Below are 20,530 nucleotides of genomic sequence, written 5' to 3'. Positions count from 1 at the left end.
TTTTATAGTTTGACCCCTCCAACCCCAAGTTTTGTTTAACTTTTACATGTCTCTCTCTTACCATCTCTTTTCAATCCCCACTGTCATCCATATCATAAGAGGGGTGCCAACATGTGGGTTTTGTCGCCTTCCACCACTCTAAACATGGGTGCCGCTAACTCCATGTCCCTTCTCAGCCATCGGCCTCCCCACATGACTCCCCACATCAGGTAACACAAAATGTTATGTTGTCAGAGATATCACAAAACGTGCACGGATCTGATCTTCTAGGTTTCTTTGATACGGGTGCCAACTGCGTTAGCCCTATACTTTGTCTTTTTCACCCTTTTGTATGTGCAATGAAGTAGGTAAGTTATTTATATATATGTGACTCTTTAGCCAAATTTGAAATAACCATTGTTGGCTATAATAGTTTTTCTTTCATGGATGTCGTTGTTTTATAAAGTCAAAGATCTTATTTCAACACGCCATCGCCGCACCACCTCGTTGATGCCACCGGGGAAACAAAAGCTAAGTAAAAAGAAAAAAAACAAAGGGGTCCCCACTCCTTTTGTCACCGAACTAAGAGATGGTGGCGTGGAGGAGACCTTTGACAACGGCATCGGCTAAGGGTTGGGAACGAGCAATGAGACAAAGAATAAGTTGAAGTTGTGTTGAGTTGGGTAAGTTAAAACTTCTCTCGTCCATGTTGAATAAGGCATTTTTCTGTATTATTCCTTATTAGAAAGAAAAGGCGAGTTTACTCGAATAGGGCATTTTGAAGACTGTGCTCCATGGAGGCCTTAATTTTTTTATAAAATCAAAAAAATTAGTTTCAAAAACTTGTAAAATAAATGCACATGCATACAAAGATTCAGGATCAAAAACCTTGAATTGCGAGCTGCATGAAAAAAATAGGATTTGAGGATGAACAGTACATATATGCTAAAAAGTCACGGGTTTGTTTTCTTTTTGTGTAGCTCTCATTTTAACGTATTTAGACCTAAAAATGTACACACATGTACATTATGTCTCAATGTACATGTGGGGTTTTTTTCAGAATTTTTGGAAAATGAAAAGTTTGAATTTAAAGTTTTCAAATTAAGGCCTCCATGAAGCTCAGCCTCCAGTTGGCATTTTCAAGTTTACTCCCCTGAACAAAACCCATGGTTCACCTAACGGTTTATAAAAATAACTTCTTTTCTTTTCTTATTCATGCACGTGGAGTTCTTGAGTTTTCTCAATCATATTTTTTTTGTAGGCCCCAAGTGGAGTTGCAGGGCATTTCGTAATGGTATTTTGTAAACGTAGAAAGAGTCACTTTGGCTAGGCATAGTCACACTACGTGGCAAACATGGGGAAAAAATCAAACTTGATGGGGGAAAACTAGGCATAGTCACAAGTCACAACGGATAGCGATTTCCCAAGTCAATAGCACACACTAAATGCCCCACTTCTCCACTTTCCTCTTCTGCCGCACGTTCGCACGAGCAAGCGCAAGAGGCATGGAGATGAGTAAGCATTTTAACATGGCAGACAAGATATCAAGGATAACAACAGCCACTCTAACGAAGAGTGAAAGAGGCACTTCTATCTGGTAAACGGAAGAACAGAGAGAATGCAAGAGGACACACCGAAAGGAACCTGGCTTTCTAGTCCCATATGACCTGCTGCTAACAGCACTAGTTCTATAACTCTCCCCCTAAATAAACCACCTAAAGAATGGAAAACGGCCACCGGAGACCCATCCTTTAGTATGTACAATGTCAACTTCGCACAGACGGTATAACTAGTCTAGCTTTCTGATGATTAAGAGTATGTCCAGTAACCAACGCCGACTTCAGTTCCACAGGATCGCCATCACCGCATACCAACAGCTAGACTGAAAAAAATTCCATTGATATTCCCCAGCACCCTTCATGGGATATACATTCCACCTAAACAGAAAGACTGATCAACACGGTAAACCCAATTCTTGTTTGCAGCAATAATGCGAGTCATCAAATGGAAGCTTACCTGCCATAACAATCGGCAGCATTCGCTCCGGGCACTCGGGTAACCAATGTAATGAAGTTGAAAGCTCATCATTGCCACTCCCGACAAGTACCACACCTCCAATTGGCACTGTCACCAGGCTGTCCACTTTCCTGCCAAGGTGAGCACTGATGGTGTACACGCAGGCCACAGGAAGAACATTTGAGATCAGGTGGTTGTTGAGGATCCTTGCACTTGTGGCACACTAACTCGTCAATGGATGGATCATTTGCTGGGAAGTGCATATTTGAAGACTCTTCTTCTACCATGAAAGTAAATTCATCAAAACTAGCCCCCTGCTGATCAAAGCTTCCTGCAAAGTTACCATCATCTTGCAGACCAGTAGACATCCCGAATGTGTTATCGAACTGTGTATCATCAGCTTCGAGCAACTCTGTGAATGAGAAATAGGTCTGTGGTTCATATTCCTCAGCCACAATGCTGCCCCCGCTAGTGTCATTCCACTGGGAATTAGTGCCCTGATCAGGACCAGCAGCATATCCGTTTCCTTGGGTAAAATCCCACCCTAATAGCTCCGAAGCATCCACACCATCAGCCTCTGACATGGAAAATTCATTCATATGACTGAAATTAATGTTTGCATCCCCTGGAGTTTGGTTCTGAACATAATACCCATTCACTGATGTTCCAGCTTGATCAAGGTATTCAGAATTCTTAACTTGTGCCCTTCTTATGGACAACTTCTGATTGCTTCCTGGCATAAGGCTTCCCATGTTCATTGACAAATCAGCATTCATTGACTCCTCCCCAATCGGTTCAACTATTCCATATGAAGCAAGCAGTGGATCTTGAACTGCTACAGCAAAAGTCTCCTCACCAGAGAGCATAGTTGATTGTGATGACACAGTAGCTGTTTGTTCACTGACTTCTGGTTCAGGCTCCCTATAATCATCTGAATGAGGACATTGTGGTATGGCTCTCCTTCGGCATCTACAGCATCGGTACTGAACCACTTCAGTTATTCTTTCTTCCTCAAGCTGCAAGGCATCACCATGAAACCACTCTGTATGCAGGAGGATACCAAGATGTTTAAGAAAATAAAAGATAACGCAAAACATGTATCTTTAAGCAACAATAATGAGAAACATACTTACTTTGGCACCTCTCACAGCGGACATACATGAAATCTGGACTATAAGGTTTGTTACAGAGACAGCAAGCTGGTTTTATTGAAGAACCTATACCATCCTTGCTTTTTAGGATTACATCATTGGCCCTGAAATCTTCTCCACCAATGTCATTCTTATGTTTCCTCCAAACAAGACCAAAGTATGTGATAACCTGAACTTTTTTAGGTTTTTTTGGCTTTTCTGTCTTCGGCTTTTTAGTTTTAGCCTTAGGCTGAACCTGCACCCCTGCAATATTTTGAGTCGCCACATTTGTAATAGGTCCAGATTCTGCCTTTGGTATTGGCTGGGTTTCCACCTTCATGACTGTCTGGGTTTCCACCTTCGTTGGCTGAGTTTCCACCTTTGCAACTGGCTGAGCTTCAACCTTAGCCGCGACATTCATGGCTGGTTCAGAAGAATGGGCAGAACGAACCGTGAAGATTATTTTGGGAGCAGTCACTGGCAGTTGGCCATTACTCTTTTGTTGAGACAAGGCAGAATTTGCATTTGTCTTGGTCTGGGTGAGATTACGCTTCTGAAAGCATAACTTGCACATCAAATTCGGAGCAGTATTGCCTCCTTTGCTGCCAACAGATCCTGAAGTGCACTCTTTATGGCAATTGCCTGCAAAATATTCATGGTTATCAATATGTGATCTTGTTTGACCGCTACATTGAGGGTTACGCAGGGGGGGGGGGAAACAACTTTAAGAACATGCCAATAAACTGGTACATACCTTGACAAGAGGTACACTTTACGGCATCCCTACATATGATTCATCCAACAAAACACATATGAGAAGTGAAGAAAATCGGTTGCTATACAAGAATTTTTTTTTGCAGTGACAAGAAAAGAATAATTGAATGAGCGCAACAGAGATGTGAAGAAGAGGACACCTGAAGGCCACATCCTTCTCACATGAGGAGCAGGGATATACATCTCCCTTGTGAAAGAGATAGAAAAAGATATCTCCGATGGTTGCCTTTACTCGTCTTTGGTAGAAATTTGTGAAACTGTTAGAGAATATGATTCCTGGACTAGGCGAGGAGCTAACCCCAGCTTTCTGCTCAAAATCCCTTACTAAATACAGTGGGACATGGATTTCAGAAAACCACAATTTGCCATTCTCATCCTGATTATCTTCTGCTTCCAAGATATTCTTGGTTACACGCACAGGAAGATGCTTCTGGTTTGAAAACTTCAGTGCATATCTTATGTTACCATCGACTACTTTTTTATCACAAACCACTGCGTTTCTGAAAGCAGAATGGTCAGCATCAGAACTTTTTCCATCTGAAGGAATTTGGTCTGGAGGGATGAATTCCTTCCATTTTATATGAGCGTCAAGGTATCTAACCTGAGATAGATATATATATATTAGGAACATTGTTAATTTAAGTCAGAGTAACTCTTTTAAACATTAGGAATCATGTTCAAGATGCTAACCTGCAGAGCAAGTTGAGATGAATTATGGCTTAACCCAACACATGCTCGCCAACCAAATTGTCGAGTTCGTCTTGGAAAATTGGAAGTTTCATGATAAGATAGACCTGCTATCTTTCTTTTACCACCTATTGAGCAACATAACATGTCAATTTATTCTTACCCTCAATGCAAACAGAGGATGGAATGATAGTCATAACAATAGCCAAAGATGAGCAGTACCTTGACGAGCAGCTTTTCTTACGGCCGAACTTGGAAGAACCCCCTTCTGCAAAATACATTTAGAAATATTTCCTCCATTCCACCAATTTACCTCTTTCCAGCTCTTGTCATCATCAGTAACAGTAGAAGATTCAGATGCCAACAAACGTTTTCTGCCCCGCCTTCCACCAGTTCCACGTTTTTGGTATGCTGCAGAACGGGATGGTCCAGCAGATACACCAGGAGATTTCACAGGCCAATCATCCATTAGCTTCAACCAGCTTGCAGAAAATGCTATCCCACGAATATTGCTCTCCAACTGCACACGAAATGTAGCAACTTTTTATTAGATAACAAATATATTTTGTTTTCCACTGCTATTTAATGCAATAATTTCTGCAGGGCTCTCAACATTATGTTACGGCTATTATTGTGTACCCAACTTGATGCACAGAAGCAAGTGATACTAGCACGAATGTAACAGCACTAAATATGCCATTATATTTTCCATATTATTTTATTTTGCCTAATAAAGACCTTTCCATGAAGCGCTTCACAAAATTGCCACCCACACTTTTCTGCTCTTTACTTGCGTAGTTGCGTCATATAATAACATATTCATATCAGCTTTTATTGGAATATACCTTTTAGATTGAGTTACTCTGTTTCTAGAAATATGCCTAGTTATGTTACCCCTGTATATCGCCTCTATTTGCTACCATTGCAGAAACCCTCCCCCAAATCTGCTATTGATTACCACACTTGTTCATGTCCTTTCTTCAAGACTAGCTCCCATAACCATATTTTTCTTTAGGATGCACCAAAACTTAGTAAAGTTGCAGAAAGTACAGTATCTTAACCCTTGAATCCAACTAGAAATACAAAAATAGAAGGAGAGGCAGACTCCATCTAAATATATTATCGAGTTATCCATGCAATTTCTGCAATCTCAAACAATTGAAGAAAATCAATAAATACTCGTATAAGGTATGAGTTCAAATTCAAGCTATATATGGAAAGATTTTGTGTGGTGGATCTCGACCGACCCAAGAAAAAGAATACGAGATCAGTTCTCGTGGCATTATTACAGGAGACCGAGGTGTATATGGCATGTTGAAATCCTCCGCCCGGTTGTTATTAAGGTTTAGAGAGGTGGTTGTGTGCCTCGCCAGTGAACGCGGAATTGCTTGGGATCACTGTAGCTGCGAGGTGGTGGGGTATTTGAAGGCTCAGTGATCTCAGGCTGGTCATAGTGGGAAGTAACTTAGACTAGTAACATGCATATGTTACTAGTCTATGTTTCTATCATGCAAGCCTTCATTTACTTAGATGTAGACTCATTTGCATTGGGGTGTGTTATGTTACAGTAACATATTATTTACCAAAAAAACCTCTCTCCTCATTAACTACTTGCCACATAAGCAAACTTGCCTTGGGGTGCGTTATGTTACTAGCTAAGTTACTCCCACTATGACCAGCCTTATTGTGTATTTGAAAGCTGTGAGGTCTTGACCATCCCTTCATTGGGTCAAGGTGGGTCAAGGGCTGCAATTCAGAGTTGGTCCCTTCCCCAGAAAATACGTCTGTAATGAAGACACGATTGAAACACGCAGAGACTAAATGCTGCATTAACTATGTTTCCTGATTTTGTAACACTAGATATTTATTTTTTTGCTGGAAAGTAACACTAGATTCCACGTGATGACGTGACTATTAACTAGTGTGTCCCTAAATACGCACAAGTAAAGTGGTAAACCAACAATTCTGTTCTTCAAAGTATTACTGACAAGTATCAAGGATACTTAAAAATTAGTTTGAATCCTAGAACTCACTTCAAGCAAGAGGGGTATTATAGTTCTGCAGTTGGAAGCTTCTTGTAGCTGTTTATGCCATCGTTGTCTCTGCTGCATGTCTTGTAGGGAACCAACTAAAAGGCCACGTAAACTCTCCTCCATGTTGGTCAGATAAGCAACGATGCTGGGGAAATGGCTCTCGGAACCTTTGATTACATGCATGGCACTAAAAATGCGAGCAGATCCTTTGGAAGCATTTGCAGTGGCTAAATTAAGAAAACAAGCCTTTTTATTTCCAATTGCCGAACTTTTACAGGCAAGGCACCAGCCACATCTATCTCTTGGGACTTCCATAACCTTCTTTTCGGTACATGGCCAAACAAATTGAGCAGCTGCTGAGGAAAATGCTTTCACTTGTAGAGCGCAGTCAGCAGCCATTTTCTTCCTTGGATTTGTGATGACTTGAGATGCTGCAACTTTTCCTTCATCTGATGTAAGAACAGCTAGATTAGCGGCAGCAGATGCTGCGATATTGCCATGATTGTAAAGATTCATGTAAGCCTGAGGTTTAAATGATGACAATTTAGCTGCCTTGCCACCAATCACGTTTCCAAAGGGATGTTTATTTTGAGATGCAGAAGATGAGTCTGCCTTCACAGAAATGGCGCTCCCAATATCTTCTCTGGACATGGCATTATCTTTCATCCCTGAAAAGGAGGTGGACAAGTCTGCACGAATTAACGGATATGCTGGCTGTGCATGTGTTATGTTAGACAAACCAGCTACCATGGAGCCATTCTGATGAGAAACTGAGGATAACCCCGAGGATCCAAAAGCTCCATTGATTGGTGTAGTATGTACGTCATTCTGAGCTAAAGAAGTTTGTAGGTTGTTGTTCTCAGTACCATCTACACTAGTCACCATGTTTTGTTCCTCCAGTTGATCGCCAGAGCACACTGTAAATTGATTAGCCACAAATTTGTGCTGCACATCTACTTCAGAAAATACTGCTGTTTTACTCTCACCACCATCTTTTAAGATTGAACGGACACTTCCATCTACTGCTTCATTTGGAGTAGCACTCAGCAACGTATTGCATTGTAGAGCATAGCTTGCATCAGTATTTTTACCTATTTTTGACCTCTCGTTCTGAAATACATCTAGCAGGTGGGGCCAGTACTCTGTTATTCTCCTACATATAGCTGTATATGCATCTGAAAGGGCAAGTACTTGGATGACCTTGACAACATCATACTGATTGTAATAACTTGCATAAGACTCTGCATTCGAAGATGTTTCAGTCCTGCATTATTTGACAGAATTACCATTAAAGAAAATTTAGGACAGAAATATATTTCCAGGTACAGGCCGGAGAAAAAGGCTGGTATTTATGGGGCAGCACTCAAACTACGGCTACGCACTAAAAAAAATACGGATCAAGAGTCAGCTGTGAACAGGTGCAAAAGCAGAATTGACAAAGGGGAAAGACGAAACAAATGGCTGAACTACATGAGATTAGGAAGGGCATATGATAGTAGAAGACTTGCTGTCCTTAAATTCATAACTGTGGTTATCAGGTCCAATAGAATATGGTTTTCCCTACATTAATTAAGTTCCACCTAACCTTATACAGCTCACATGTTTGCCCTTATTTCAGACCCCCCCCCCCCTCCCCCAAAAAAAAGGAAACATGTACTGTAAAATTCAACATTAATAGCAGCATTTATCGATGTAGGACTGGCTATGCAGAGTGAATGAGAAAATGTGCCCCAGAGATTCCATTGCTCTATGACTACCAACTAGCAACGTAGGGACGGGGAAGGGTTTCTAGTAGAAGGTTCCCCTCCACCGAAAGAACTCTCACAAGTAGAACCACCTTCTATGTCTATGAAAAAGCCCTCCGGGTTCGTGGGCCGCAGAGGGAAATCTGGCGCCTCGATGATCCACAATGTTGGGAAAGTAGTGGAGTCCATAGGGGGGCCTCCACATGTGGCAGAAAATATGTAAAAAAAAACACCTTTTCCAAAAGAATGGCCCGAGCTTTACAAGGAAAAAAAAACTGCTTCGTCGAACCCAACAAGCGCAAAGAGCAAGCCTGACATCCAAAGAAATGGAAACAACCAACGAGTTCTAAATGACAGCTAATTAAGATAATCGCTCTATTTCTTGGATCGCTGGTAAACACCAAATAATGCAGGATTGAGATGCAAGAACTTACACAAGCAGATAGTTGCAGGATCCCAGGAAGAGTCTCTCACACATGTCAATGCCAAACATTTGAGCTCCTCTTGCCCCACGCTCTATCCTTGAAGATGTTGGCCCAAGCTTGTTAACCACACATTCTGGACAGAACCAAAGTCCCTGGGGCAGAAATGCTTTGTTCAGACCAATACATCTTGAGTGATATGCCCATGGGCAGCCATCACAGCATACAAGAGTCCCATCCATTCCACATATTCGGCAATCGTCACTGTTGCCATCCAGGGATGCATTTGCTACAACAGCTTCTGGACTTGTTACATTTGGAGCAGCTTCCAGATTCTGGGAATCTTCAATCTTTTTGCAAGCAGAAACCCTTGAGGGCCTAGTCAGGACTACTCGTGATCCAGCCTCTGAGAAATTACTGGAATCCATCTCATATTCCAGTTCCTCATTATAGGCCTCCCGTGCCTCCAGTTCAGTTTTGAGTTCTTCAGAATCAATGGCATGATCGCAGAGTATTTGGAGGACCCTAAGCTTCATGGTAACAGGAAGCTTATAATATTCAAGGGCCAAGAGGCTTCGAGCAAAACTCTTCCCCCCTAGACTCTTGATGCAACCCATTACATAGAGGTACTCCAGTAACAAAGTTGGCCAAGTCAGTGCATCTAGCAATGACCAATCTAGATACCTGCAAATATTTGAGAAAAATTGACAGAAAAAAATCAGTATTGAAGTAAAAGGACACAAGATTCACTAAAATGATAATGATTCCACCAAATGGAGGGTTGATAGGTTACATACTTCAAGCAATTTGAAGCAAGCTCTGATCCTTCAGAGGATTTAGTCTCAAGCTGCCGCCTCAGCGCCCGCAGCAGCGAGACATGTACAGCATCGAACAATGTACTCTGCACAGAGCAATTAATGGATGCAACAAAATCATCCATGCCAAATGGACTGAGGAACAGCTGCACACTGAATGAACGGAGGAAGTTATAAACAGAAAAGAGGTGACTTATGGACTCCCCCGGCACATCAATATCGCCTGATGACGGAGGCAACTCTGGGCCCTGAACTGGCAGGCACGTTACGATTGCCAATTCTTTAGTAGAATCTGATGAATTGCTGGAAGATTCCACATCCTCTGATACATCTGAGCCAGATCCACTTTGCTGGGATGCATCAGGCATTTGACATGCATCAACCTTCTGTCTAGTAGTTGGCGGACCATTGAGCACCGTGGCGGTCCCTGATGAAACGACCAGGTCCAGCTTCCTCTTCCTGCAGCTAACTTTCATGCCAGATGCACCATTTTCCTCAGTCATGAGTAACTCCTGGAGCTGAGGATGCCCCAGCTCCTCACTCTGTCCATCCTCAAACACCACGCTGTAGGTCCCAATGCTGGTGTCGTATGATGCAACCTTCCCAAGACGAATCCTTGTACCATCATCAGCAGTCTGGCTGATGTAGCGGCCCACCAAGCATTCCCCCTCCTCCTCTTTCACCTGACGGGCAGCAGCAGGTTGGGTGGGCTGTTGATCCTCTTCCTCCATCTTCACCTCAGTTGCCAGAGCATGCTCTTGCTCCTGAATGGTGATGTCATCTACCACAGTCTTCGTTTCGCTCGCCACAGGGGCCGCAGCATGATCTGCGTCCCCCGTGCAGCAATCGTCCGCATCCATCTTCCCCCCACTCACCAAGGCCAAGACGATACTCTGTTGCTCCGTTGTGGTGCCTCCAGCCGTCTCCTCCGCCTTGGGCTCACTCGTGACGGCCACGGGCGCCGCAGCAGGGGGTTCTTCTTCTCCCAGTCCCGCCGCCGCGCTGGCCTCCGCGATCTCTTCCATCACCTCGTCAGCAAGTGGCGCCGCGGACGTGGCGACGGCGGGAGGGTCCTCGGCAGGCGTCCGATCAGCAGCTTCCCGGGGCTGAGCCGCCGCGGGGTCCATAGCATCGGACGCGAAAACCCTAGCGAACCGAGTGGCGCGGCGCCTGCCTAGACAAGCATCCGCGCCGCGAATCGCGAGCTCCCCGGGCGAGATTCCGGCAGAATTCCCGGAGGGGCGGGCTCACGGAGTGGCCGGGTGTGGTTAGATGCGAATCTGGAGAGTCCGCTGAACCTCGCGACGCGCTGGCGGCGGCGTGACAGCCCAAGGCCCGGAGCGAGGAACAGCGGGGAATCGGGCGGTCGGGAGTCGATCGGCGGCGGGGATTCGCAGGGCTGCGCGGCGGCGGCGGGGGGGACGGGGGCGGGGGTGGGGGCGGCGGGAGCGAGGAGGAGGAGGTGGTGGGGTGGAGGCGAGGAGCAGATGAGGAATGGGCGAGGAGGGCAGGGCAGGGAAGGGAAGGGGTTGAGGAAAAGGAAAGGGAGAGCGAGAACTGCACAGGCGAGGCGAGGCGAGCGAGCACGAGGAGGGGAAGGCAAGGGCAAGGCCGCACTCGGGCTCGCGTCGCGTCACTCCGGTCCGTGTCGCCTTGTGCGGGTCGGGTTACTCGCGCTGCTGGAGCCGGATCCACGTGACGCGAGGTGGGGCCACGCGGGCGGTGGGAGTGAGGGGCGGGGCCAGCTCACGTGGTGCGGGCGGATGGCGGGCGCGACCCGGTGCGGATGGACGGGTAGGGGGAACCGCGTGCGTGGCAGGTCCCCTCGTCGTGTCCGTCCAGCCCGCCTGGCTCGGCTCAACCGGGCAAGCGGGAGGGCAGCGGCAGTGGTACGACGGACGGCCGCTCGATCTCGTTGCCCCGGCGACGCGAGCGAGCAGGATGGAGGCGGGGTGGCGCTGCACTTTTTTCAAATTCAAAACGGTGGAGGGAGTCGCCGTGGGTGTCAGGGGAGGAGGGGGTGGTGCACTGCTCGCTCGGGGTAGAGGTAGTAGGGCTAGGGGGAGGCCGGGCCAACGGTTGGCGCGCGCCAAGCACCGGGCTTGACCTGCTCCTCCAGGTTTTTACGGGTAGACTGGTCGTGGCGTGCCAGCGACTGCCACACACACACGCACACACGCCTAGTTGCAATTCTGCTTGGGCCAGTGCTCTGCTCTCAGCTGCTTTGCTTATCGCGTACCAGCAACATGTTTGTTGTACACGCCGCGTTATCACGCGCACTGTTCATAAAGGGTTGATCCGAAACTTCGCATCGGCGCAATACAATCGAAAAGAATTCACGCCCGACTCTTATCAACTGATGCAGAATTTTGTAGTACAAAAAAAGTCACCATGAATGGGTTGGCACTATTCGACCCATCATTCCTCGTACAGATCAATCTAGTGCTAGCCTGCTGGTGCAAATCGTTTCCTATTCGGGACATGCCTCTTTAGGTCATAAGTACTTTTACCAGTCTGTCTCACAGCAAGAGGCTGGTCGTTTATTTCACATGGCTTGGTTTCTTGAAATTTGTTTGTACATATAAACAAACAATCTCAGGTATTTTGGGGTACACGGTGTATTTCCACGAGCAAAACAACTTTTGCCAGAATGCGCAACGTACATGCCTAGTAAGACGACCCAGAACATGTATATAACTCAAGAACGGTCCACAGAGCATGCCAGCTTGCAGCAATCATGGTCATAAAGGCCAAAAATGTACTCCTTAAATTTTTTCAAAAAGAAAAATAAACTCCTTAACTTTTTTGCAAGAAACAAAAAGATATACTCCTTAAATGCTGGTAAGTGGTGACAGCGCCACATGCAGCAGCAACACGGTACAGCCAGGAACTTCCAAGATAATTAGACATCGGTGACAGAACTCAAAACGGGGTATATTGGCATGGGCTGCTAGTATGGGTTATGCAGCGTCAGTATGAGAAATGTTCCTTAACAGCATCATCACAAAAACCAGCTTTGTTGCTTCAAGTATAACCCCAAGGAGCAAGCCGCATTGATGAGAGATCACCTAAAAAAGAATGCAGACAAATTGCTTAAATCATACTGTTGATCCGCTTCGAGAAAAAAATATCATACTGTTGAGGTGAATCTTGCTGGAGTCCAAATTACAATGCCTTGATCACATGCAATCTGATAACACGGACAAAAACCAATATATAAAAAGGGCATGTTGATAGGGTAAAAACATATTTGAACCTAAAGCAGCATAGATTTACTCCACAAAATAGGGCGAGTTGATGTTCTATGGACTACATTGTGGTTTTCAGTATCGATTGTCAAGTGAACCTTTCTGAATTATCACATTCCTATTGTATAGGCATCAATAACCATGTATGTAAACCAAGAGAAACATTGCTTCTGTTCATAATTACAATGTACGAACAGATTGGAATAAAATATTGTGTTCACTAAGTTCCTCAGATAATAAAATCTTATAAGCAGCAACCTTTTAGCGGCACAGAGAAATTAGTAAAATATGAAATGCAGTTTTGTTTTCGCCACTAAGTGCAACCTCATTCTTCATTATGCCAACAGAATTTATTGCATTGCAATTCTTCCGTGAGAACCGATTTTGTTTTAGGGATTGTAAGCATATCCATCAGTTAAGAGCACAGAAAGATCATTCTACCCCCATCTTTCCCAAGTCCAGATGTGATTTTCTCTCAAAAAAGTGCACAAGAGCAGATGTATGATCTCACCATCCGGGTTCGAGTCCGTATGGATGCGAATTTGGGTTTAAGACTATCAGGGCTTTCAACAGATTCTGGACAAGATTGACGGACAGCTAGGTGTGATGATAAAGGGCGGTAAACTGGTGCTAGTTGAACAGTCACATCAGCTGCTCCAATTCATAACCTGCTGGCAGTGGATGTGCCCAGATGGTTAGTGTGAGGCGATAGATAAAAAAGAAGAGCAGCTTCTTTTCGAAAAGGAGTCAAGAGTCCTGTGTGTCGTGCATGGTGCCAACAGACTGAGTACAGAGGCATTGGGGTGAAGAACCTGCAAAAGATGAGGTGGGCGCGGTGCCTAAGGTGGCCATGGCTGCGGCGGCACCAGCCTCGACAGGCCCATGGCTCAGTTCAAACTCAACTACGACAGGAACGCCACAGTGATGTTTCATGCCAAAAAAAAAGGTCATTCTAGGGAATTGCAAAAGGCACCAAGTTCTGGTTAGATGGTTTGATCGACCGTCAATCAATTGCTGACTTAGCTCCGGAGGTGGTGGCAGCAGTCAGCAAGCACGGAGTGCGCAGCAGACCAGTTGCAGATGATCTAGCGGATGATCGCTGGGTTTGTGACATGAGGAATCATGGAGTACTTGCACCTAGGGAGCTTGTTGGGAGCGTTCAACTCGCTCCAAAGATTGAGGATACCTTTATCTGATGCCGAACTGGTTATACTCCACCAACTCTGCCTGGAATGCTTTCTTTGATGGCCGGACTGAAGCTCCCCTCTGGCGGCAAAATTAGCATTGCTGGGCTCCTTTGAAATGCAAGATTTCAGTTGGTTTGCAGCGAAGAACAGATGTTGGAATGGGTCACCTGGCGGGCATGCCCTCTCTGTGAACAGGAGCCTGAAACCATTTCCCCTCTGCTCACAGGGTGCTCGTTTGCGCGCCATGTCTGGTGCAGTATTCAGAGATCTAGGGCTGCAGCTGCTCACTCATATGGCAAATGACAACTTCAGGAGTGCAGGAAGCTGACATGGCACCCCTTCCCATGACAGTAAGCAACAGGACCCCCTATTCCACCCCGTATGTCCGGGCAGACCCCCCCCCCCCCCCAAAATACCTAGCCCAAATGTCCCCGCTGTTCCGCCCCCCTCAAACCCAGCTCATATGTGGGGCCGCCCGGACGCGTCCGCCTAGTCAGGCCGGCCCATCCTGACAGCACAAAATCCAGCCCAATCCACACCCTGGACGCAACACAACAACAACAAAGCCTTGCAGTCCCAAACAAGTTGGGAACCAACTCATGGTTCTGGCACATGGATAGCAAGCTTCCACGCACCCCTATCCATGGCTAGTTTTCTGGTGATACTCCAGTCCTTCAGATCTCTCTTACAGACTCCTCCCATGTCAAGTTCGGTCTACCCTGACCTCTCTTGACATTATCAGCACGCTTTAGCGCCCTGGACGCAATCCTAGCCATTTTGAACAGTCCACTCTGCTTCCGCTCGGCCTCGCTCCTCTCTGGTCATCTCCGGTATGGCGAGCAACGGATCTGAGTCCGCCAGGTCCAGATCCGATGATGGCATCGACTAGGAGCTCAGTGCCTACTCGGACGAGCAGGAGATAGCTGTCCGGTTCGCGCTCTACCAGTCCAGGGTCGAGACCCGAGCTCCACCGTCACAGCTGCCCAGATGCGGATCCAACAGCGGCACCGCATCCAGCAGAAGCTTGCAGCGTCGTGTGTCCGCTCTATCGTCGCAACCCCAGCCGAGGGCGCTTGTCCCTGTGCCGACGTCGGCCTCGAAGTCTGAGGCCAACAACAACAATGCGCAGGGTCGCGGATGCGATAGCTGCGGTGGTTCCTCCGAGGTCGAGACACAGTGTGCCCACCGTGAGAAGGCGAAGGCACGCCGCGGCTTCTGCTTGTCCGCTGCGGTACCGGTGCCCTCCGGATCCGAGGAGGATCCGGTCGTCCGTGCCGTCAAGCAGCGGTCCCTGGCCTCCAAAGAGTCGGAAGCGCGCCACCACCGCTGGATCAACGCCAAAACCCTCATGGAGAGGGCATTGAGGCCCTCGTGGAGAGGGCATTGAGGAGTCGTGCCGTGCCGCAGAGAACAAGGGCGCGGAGGAAGCCCGTGCCCAGATCCTCGCGAAGCAACAAGCATGTGCCGCCCATGCCCTCACGAAGGAGCAAACCCAAGCCGTTTGTGCCCTCGCCGACCGGCCCCCGTAATCGGACAAGAACATGTCCGGTACCGCCTCCAACACTTCCAGCACCGGTGGCTAGCCCTACTTCACCTTCGACCTCTACTTCCACGACAAAGACAACAAGGGCAAGGGTGGCCATCGATGAACTTCCCCTATCTATAGTCCTACTTTACTTTATGCTTTAGCCTATATATAGTTATGAATTATTAGAACATGCCGTTATTGTGGTAGTCTGATGGCATGTACTCCCTCCGTCCTGAATTACTTGTCATAGAAATGGATGTATCTAGACGTATTTTTAGTTCAAGATACATCCATTTCTGCGACAAGTAAATTTGGGACGGAGGGAGTATGATGAACTTCCCTATGCTATCTTCAGACTATGTATGAACTATGTGCTATGGAATCGAAGTACGTGTATTGATCGACGTTGCATGCTTGTGTATGTATTTGAGGGTTAGGAAATGGGGAGCGCTGTTGCGGACACGGACAAATGAGGGGCGAGCCCATGCTGTCCGCGGACATATAGGGGGCCAAATTAGCTATTTGTGGTTGGAGATCCTCTTAGACAGGCTGGTACTTTTTGTACAGTATTTTTGTTTGTCGGCGCAGGCAATTTGCGCCTTCTTGGTGTTTTCTTTAACACAAAACAACACGAAATTAGATGCGTGTTTGAGTAAAAAATACTGACAGGGCTTTGCTTGCAGTTTTCCTTAAAAAAAGTTGGGGGAGGCCCCCCTGGCATGTACAGTCTGCACCGCTAGGGCATATAGACTGCAGTATACACCTAAAACAACAAACAATGAACCCTGGACTAGTAGATCCCAACGCAATTACACAGCCTATGACCCCCGTCTCCCTCACAACAACCTCCTGCACGCTGCAGTTGGCCCCAATTTAGTAGTGGACTCCAACTGCAGTGGAACTGGCTACAGGGCTGCAGTAAATCACCAATTTGTTCATGGTTCAGCACTTGAACTTGATCTGATAAAGTAGGCTCCAACTGCTGTGAAACCGACTGGTGCACTTGTTTTAATAATTTATTTAACAAAAACTGCATTGTCACTCTTTCTACCAGGAAGAGAAATCTGACTCCAAGTGGCTATCTTATAGCAGACAACTAAGGCAAACCTACTTAACTAATCTCATGTAAACGCCTGTTCGCTAAAATCCAAATAGAAAAATGGAATAAATTCTTCATGGTTTCTAGAGTTCTGGAATTACTTCAATGATAAGGATTACTTATTAATTGAACATTATTCTCGGCAACCATAGAAAAGCTTACTCACTTGATAGCATAGTTCATTACGATGCTGTAGCAATCACATTTGGTGCTAGAGTCTTAGAGGCTACTCTGGTGATCAGATGGCCGGGTGTTGGAGGTGCTTGCGTTGTGCATTGGTTGTGTTGGGACCTCAGAGTAGACTACGCCATGGCTGGCAATATCCTTCATTTGGTGTAGAGCAATTTTCTGAAGCTTGTCCAAGGTCCCCATGATCTCATCATTAGTGAGATAATCCCCCTGTCTAATCCGCTCATATAATGAGCCAGTCTCCGCAGCAACAACCCGAAAACCACCATACTGCAAGAAGTGCATTTACGATAAAAACATCACACGGCAATATGAATGAATTACGCAGACAAGATAACACATACAGCTCTGTGAAGTGCGGCAGTTTGGTCTTTCTCAAAGTTGGTCTCCACTGTGGGAACTGGCAGGGGGACATCATCCACAGGATCCATAGGGTCCAATTGCTGGCAGGTACCACTACCAGGCGTATACCATGCAAAGCATGCATCATATGGCCGAGCGTCCTGAATAATTGATAAACCAAGATTTTTCAAAAATAAAATATCAAGGACTGCAACTGAACTCTTGTCCAGTGTTTGTTATAAAATATCACTTTTACAGTAAACTGCACTCAAATTTCAATTTAGACAGTAGACACACATTATAAATGAATGTACACACATTGTGATTTCCAACTTGGCTAAATGCTTTTAGAGCACTAGATATTTCCCGTATATACTAACAACTCTGCTCGCATACACATAGATGATCATATTGGGGCTAGAGCCATATGCACTAAAGAACTGCAAGCACCTTTCATTACTGTTGCACTTGAATCTTAAAATTATGGCATACATCGAAGTAATAGGATATGCAGACCAAGAATTGTCAATCGGCAATAAAACAGCTACAAATATTTCTTATGTTCAATTGAGACCATACAATGATGAGCTATTGAAACGTGCAAAAAGAAACGGGTGAACTACTGACAAACAATGATTTTCGTTTAAAAAAACCTACAGAAATCTGTGGAGGAAAAAACTTAAGTTGGGTAAACTGAGCATGCCAATTTTAGATTGTGGGTAGAACAAGTGTTACCTTCATAGCCTGCTTAATATCTACTTTATCGAATGGATGTGCGGAATTGTAAGAACCATCCACAAAGTTCATCTCTTGATTACTTCCCAGCACAAAGGTTTCCATGTGCACTGAGGAATCAGCATGAATATCTTCTACAGTTTGTTCGAATATACCAAATGAAGCACTTGATGTATTTTCATCTGCTGCGCCAATAGCTTCCTCACTTGAGGGAATATTAGCTGCACTTTCTTGGATGACAGGTTCTGGTTCAGGCCTCTTATGATAATAATCATCTGAATGAGGACATCCCGGTATTGCCCTCCTCCGACATCTGCAGCATCTATAGGATATGACTTCATCAATCTTTGCCTCCTCAAGTCTCAAGGCATCTCCATGGAACCAATCTGTATACAGGAGAATATCAAGATGCGGAAAAGATCGGTAAGATAACGCAAAACGAAAATTGCTTGCTTAAAAAATGGCAGGTCAAAGGTGGAATCAGCTTACTTCTGCACCTCTCACACCGGATGTACATCAAGTCTGGGGAATATCGCTTGCGACAGAGACAGCAGATTGGTTTCATGGACGAACCTACACCATCCTTGCTTCCAAGGATAACATCGTCCGCGTTGATAGCATTCATGTCGCTCTTGTTTTTCTTCCATACGAGACCGAAGTAGGTGATCCCTTGTGTGTTTCTGCGTTTGATCTTGGACTGCATTTGCGCCTTTGCTGTTCGCTCGGCTTCCGCCGAGCTTCCCCCACGCACCTCCGCTCTCCTACCTTCGCTACCAGGAGTTGCTAGGGTTGCGTACCTGTTCCCCGTGCGCTGTGCGCCACCCCAGCTCAGGCCATCTCCTCGATCCATCTGAAGCTGATTCTTCCACGCATCAGACAATTGTGAATCGCGCTCATAGGGCACCTCGTCCTCTCCCCCAGTTCAGGGTGCGCGCAGTTGGATTTTCTTCCTTTCTGCTCCCCCGAGTCGTCGGATCCTGACTTGGGGGACTGCTCCGGCCGTCGGCGGCAGCAGAGCCAGAGTGGAACACTTCGGGACAGCCGGCGGCTGGTGGAGCCCTAGGAGGAGAGGCGTTGGGTTCTGTTAGCGTTGTGCTTGGTTTAGGGCTGCAGTTGGGCCGTTGGATCCCATGGGTCGATTGATATCAGCGGCCCATTTCAGACCGCGATCCGACCAGAGTGCACAGGGCATATTTACAGTGGTTCGCTCAAAAAAAGGCAATTTACAGTGGTTGGTAAGATAGTGATTTTTCTCAAAAAAAAAAGGTAAGATAGTGATCCATGGCAAAAAAAATATTTTTTAATGTCCGAGTTTAAATTTCTTTGTTCACAGCTTCGCAAAATATTTGTGTTCTAAAAAATATTCACTTTTTCCAAATGAAAAATGTTTTCTTTTTGCTCTCAAGTGAGAGCAACAAAGAAAAAAACTTGACCAATTAAAAGCAATTTTTTGCTTTTATTTAAACCTGAATAATTTTTCATGGTCTACCGACACAAATTACTCAATTTACATTATAACACGGACATATATTATGTGCGGTGCTTTTCCTTATTATATTAGCCGGATCATAAAAAAACTTTGTTCAACGCTCTTGATCTCACCGGACACGAACGAGCAACAAAGAAAAAAACTAGACCAATTAAAAACATTGTTTTGCTTTTATTTAAACCTGAATAATTTTTCATGGTCTACCGACACAAATTACTCAATTTACATTATAACACGGACATATATTATGTGCGGTGCTTTTCGCTATTATATTAGCCGGATCATAAAAAAACTTTGTTCGACGCTCTTGATCTCACCGGACACGAACGAGAATCAACGATCCAGCTATTGGACCTGGCCAACCTTAGTTAGTGACAACTGGTACTACAACCACCGACGACAAGGACGGCAAAGAGGACAAGCGAAAAGATGGTCTGATGTCATATTGAAATGGAGGATGTGTGTTGTAGGGTGGAGACCCTGAGTGGAGATCTTTCACGAATTGGAGAGGGGTCCACGAAGAACGTGAAGAACATGAAGAACGAGAGGGGGAAATCACAAGAGGAACGTTCAAGACAAGTCCAATCATACATCCACTAGACTCACAAACACATGAGATTCACAAGGTACAAGAACAACCAAAGGGAAACAAGATACATGGTAAAGTTCATCCCAAATCCTATGAAGGAGATGAAGTCTTGATGATCTACATAGATCCTTCCCTCAAGGGGGTCTTGAATCCCTAAGGACCTTCTCTAATGGAGGTCTTGGACTCCAATGGAGTCTTCTCTCTCTCTCTCAAGAGAAATCCCACAAGGGGAGATACATGAGTTAAGATCTAATGTCTAGATCTATTCGTAGCCATCCCTAAATGGAGGAGATGGAAAAGTATATATAGCCCTACGGGATGAAGGGGTAAGCAGGGGTGTAATGGGCATTACATGGGCAAAGCCCGCAGCTGCACACAGGCAGCCCCGTGTGCATGGGGTAAGTGGAGCCCGTGCGCACAGGGTATCCAGGTGGCGAGCGACTTAGCCCGTGCGCACGGGGGTCCCGTGTGCACGAGGGTGCGCGTCTTTGCCTCCAAAAGGCTTCTGGGTGGCCCGTGGGCG

At 45.9% G+C, this 20,530-nt stretch overlaps 2 protein-coding genes across 3 annotated transcripts; both read right to left on the bottom strand.

Moving 5' to 3' along the window:
• Positions 1-1,523: 1,523 nt before the first annotated feature.
• LOC123120263 (DDT domain-containing protein PTM) lies at positions 1,524-11,040 on the bottom strand. 2 transcript variants are annotated; one of them, XM_044540235.1, is made up of 10 exons: positions 9,584-11,040; positions 8,799-9,470; positions 6,620-7,883; positions 4,809-5,106; positions 4,590-4,714; positions 4,040-4,500; positions 3,880-3,908; positions 3,129-3,767; positions 1,996-3,037; positions 1,524-1,929 (listed from the first exon to the last, which is right to left on the bottom strand). In XM_044540235.1, exons 1-9 carry the CDS (start codon positions 10,726-10,728, stop codon positions 2,064-2,066), a joined length of 5,607 nt encoding a protein of 1,868 aa, XP_044396170.1. In that variant the 5' UTR covers positions 10,729-11,040; the 3' UTR covers positions 1,524-1,929; positions 1,996-2,063. The 2 variants fall into 2 exon arrangements, with proteins under 2 accessions (XP_044396170.1, XP_044396169.1); XM_044540234.1 differs by having other exon boundaries at positions 1,524-1,916; positions 9,584-11,039.
• Positions 11,041-12,295: 1,255 nt separating this feature from the next.
• Positions 12,296-18,851, bottom strand: LOC123120262 (uncharacterized; the record flags this gene model as incomplete). The annotated part of the gene is made up of 5 exons (XM_044540233.1): positions 12,296-12,669; positions 16,830-17,122; positions 17,197-17,355; positions 17,930-18,315; positions 18,419-18,851. Coding segments are annotated over 4 exons (1,218 nt in total), but the record flags the coding sequence as incomplete, so codon positions are not given.
• Positions 18,852-20,530: the final 1,679 nt, after the last annotated feature.

This window comes from Triticum aestivum, chromosome 5D, assembly GCF_018294505.1.
Source record: "Triticum aestivum cultivar Chinese Spring chromosome 5D, IWGSC CS RefSeq v2.1, whole genome shotgun sequence".
NCBI classification, from domain to species: Eukaryota; Viridiplantae; Streptophyta; class Magnoliopsida; order Poales; family Poaceae; genus Triticum; species Triticum aestivum.
The sequence above is the reverse complement of the archived record's forward strand: the minus strand, read 5'-3'. Positions and strand labels throughout refer to the sequence as shown.

What these genes read in the sequence shown, in the direction of transcription:
- LOC123120263 (XM_044540235.1), bottom strand. Translation starts at nt 10,728, where the DNA reads ATGGACCCCGCGGCGGCTCAGCCCCGGGAAGCTGCTGATCGGACGCCT. An exon ending in TAATACCCCTCTTGCTTGAA is followed by an intron (nt 5,107 to 6,619) that starts GTGAGTTCTAGG and finishes TTTCGTGTGCAG; the next exon opens with TTGGAGAGCAATATTCGTGG. An exon ending in CATCTCAACTTGCTCTGCAG is followed by an intron (nt 4,501 to 4,589) that starts GTTAGCATCTTG and finishes TATCTATCTCAG; the next exon opens with GTTAGATACCTTGACGCTCA.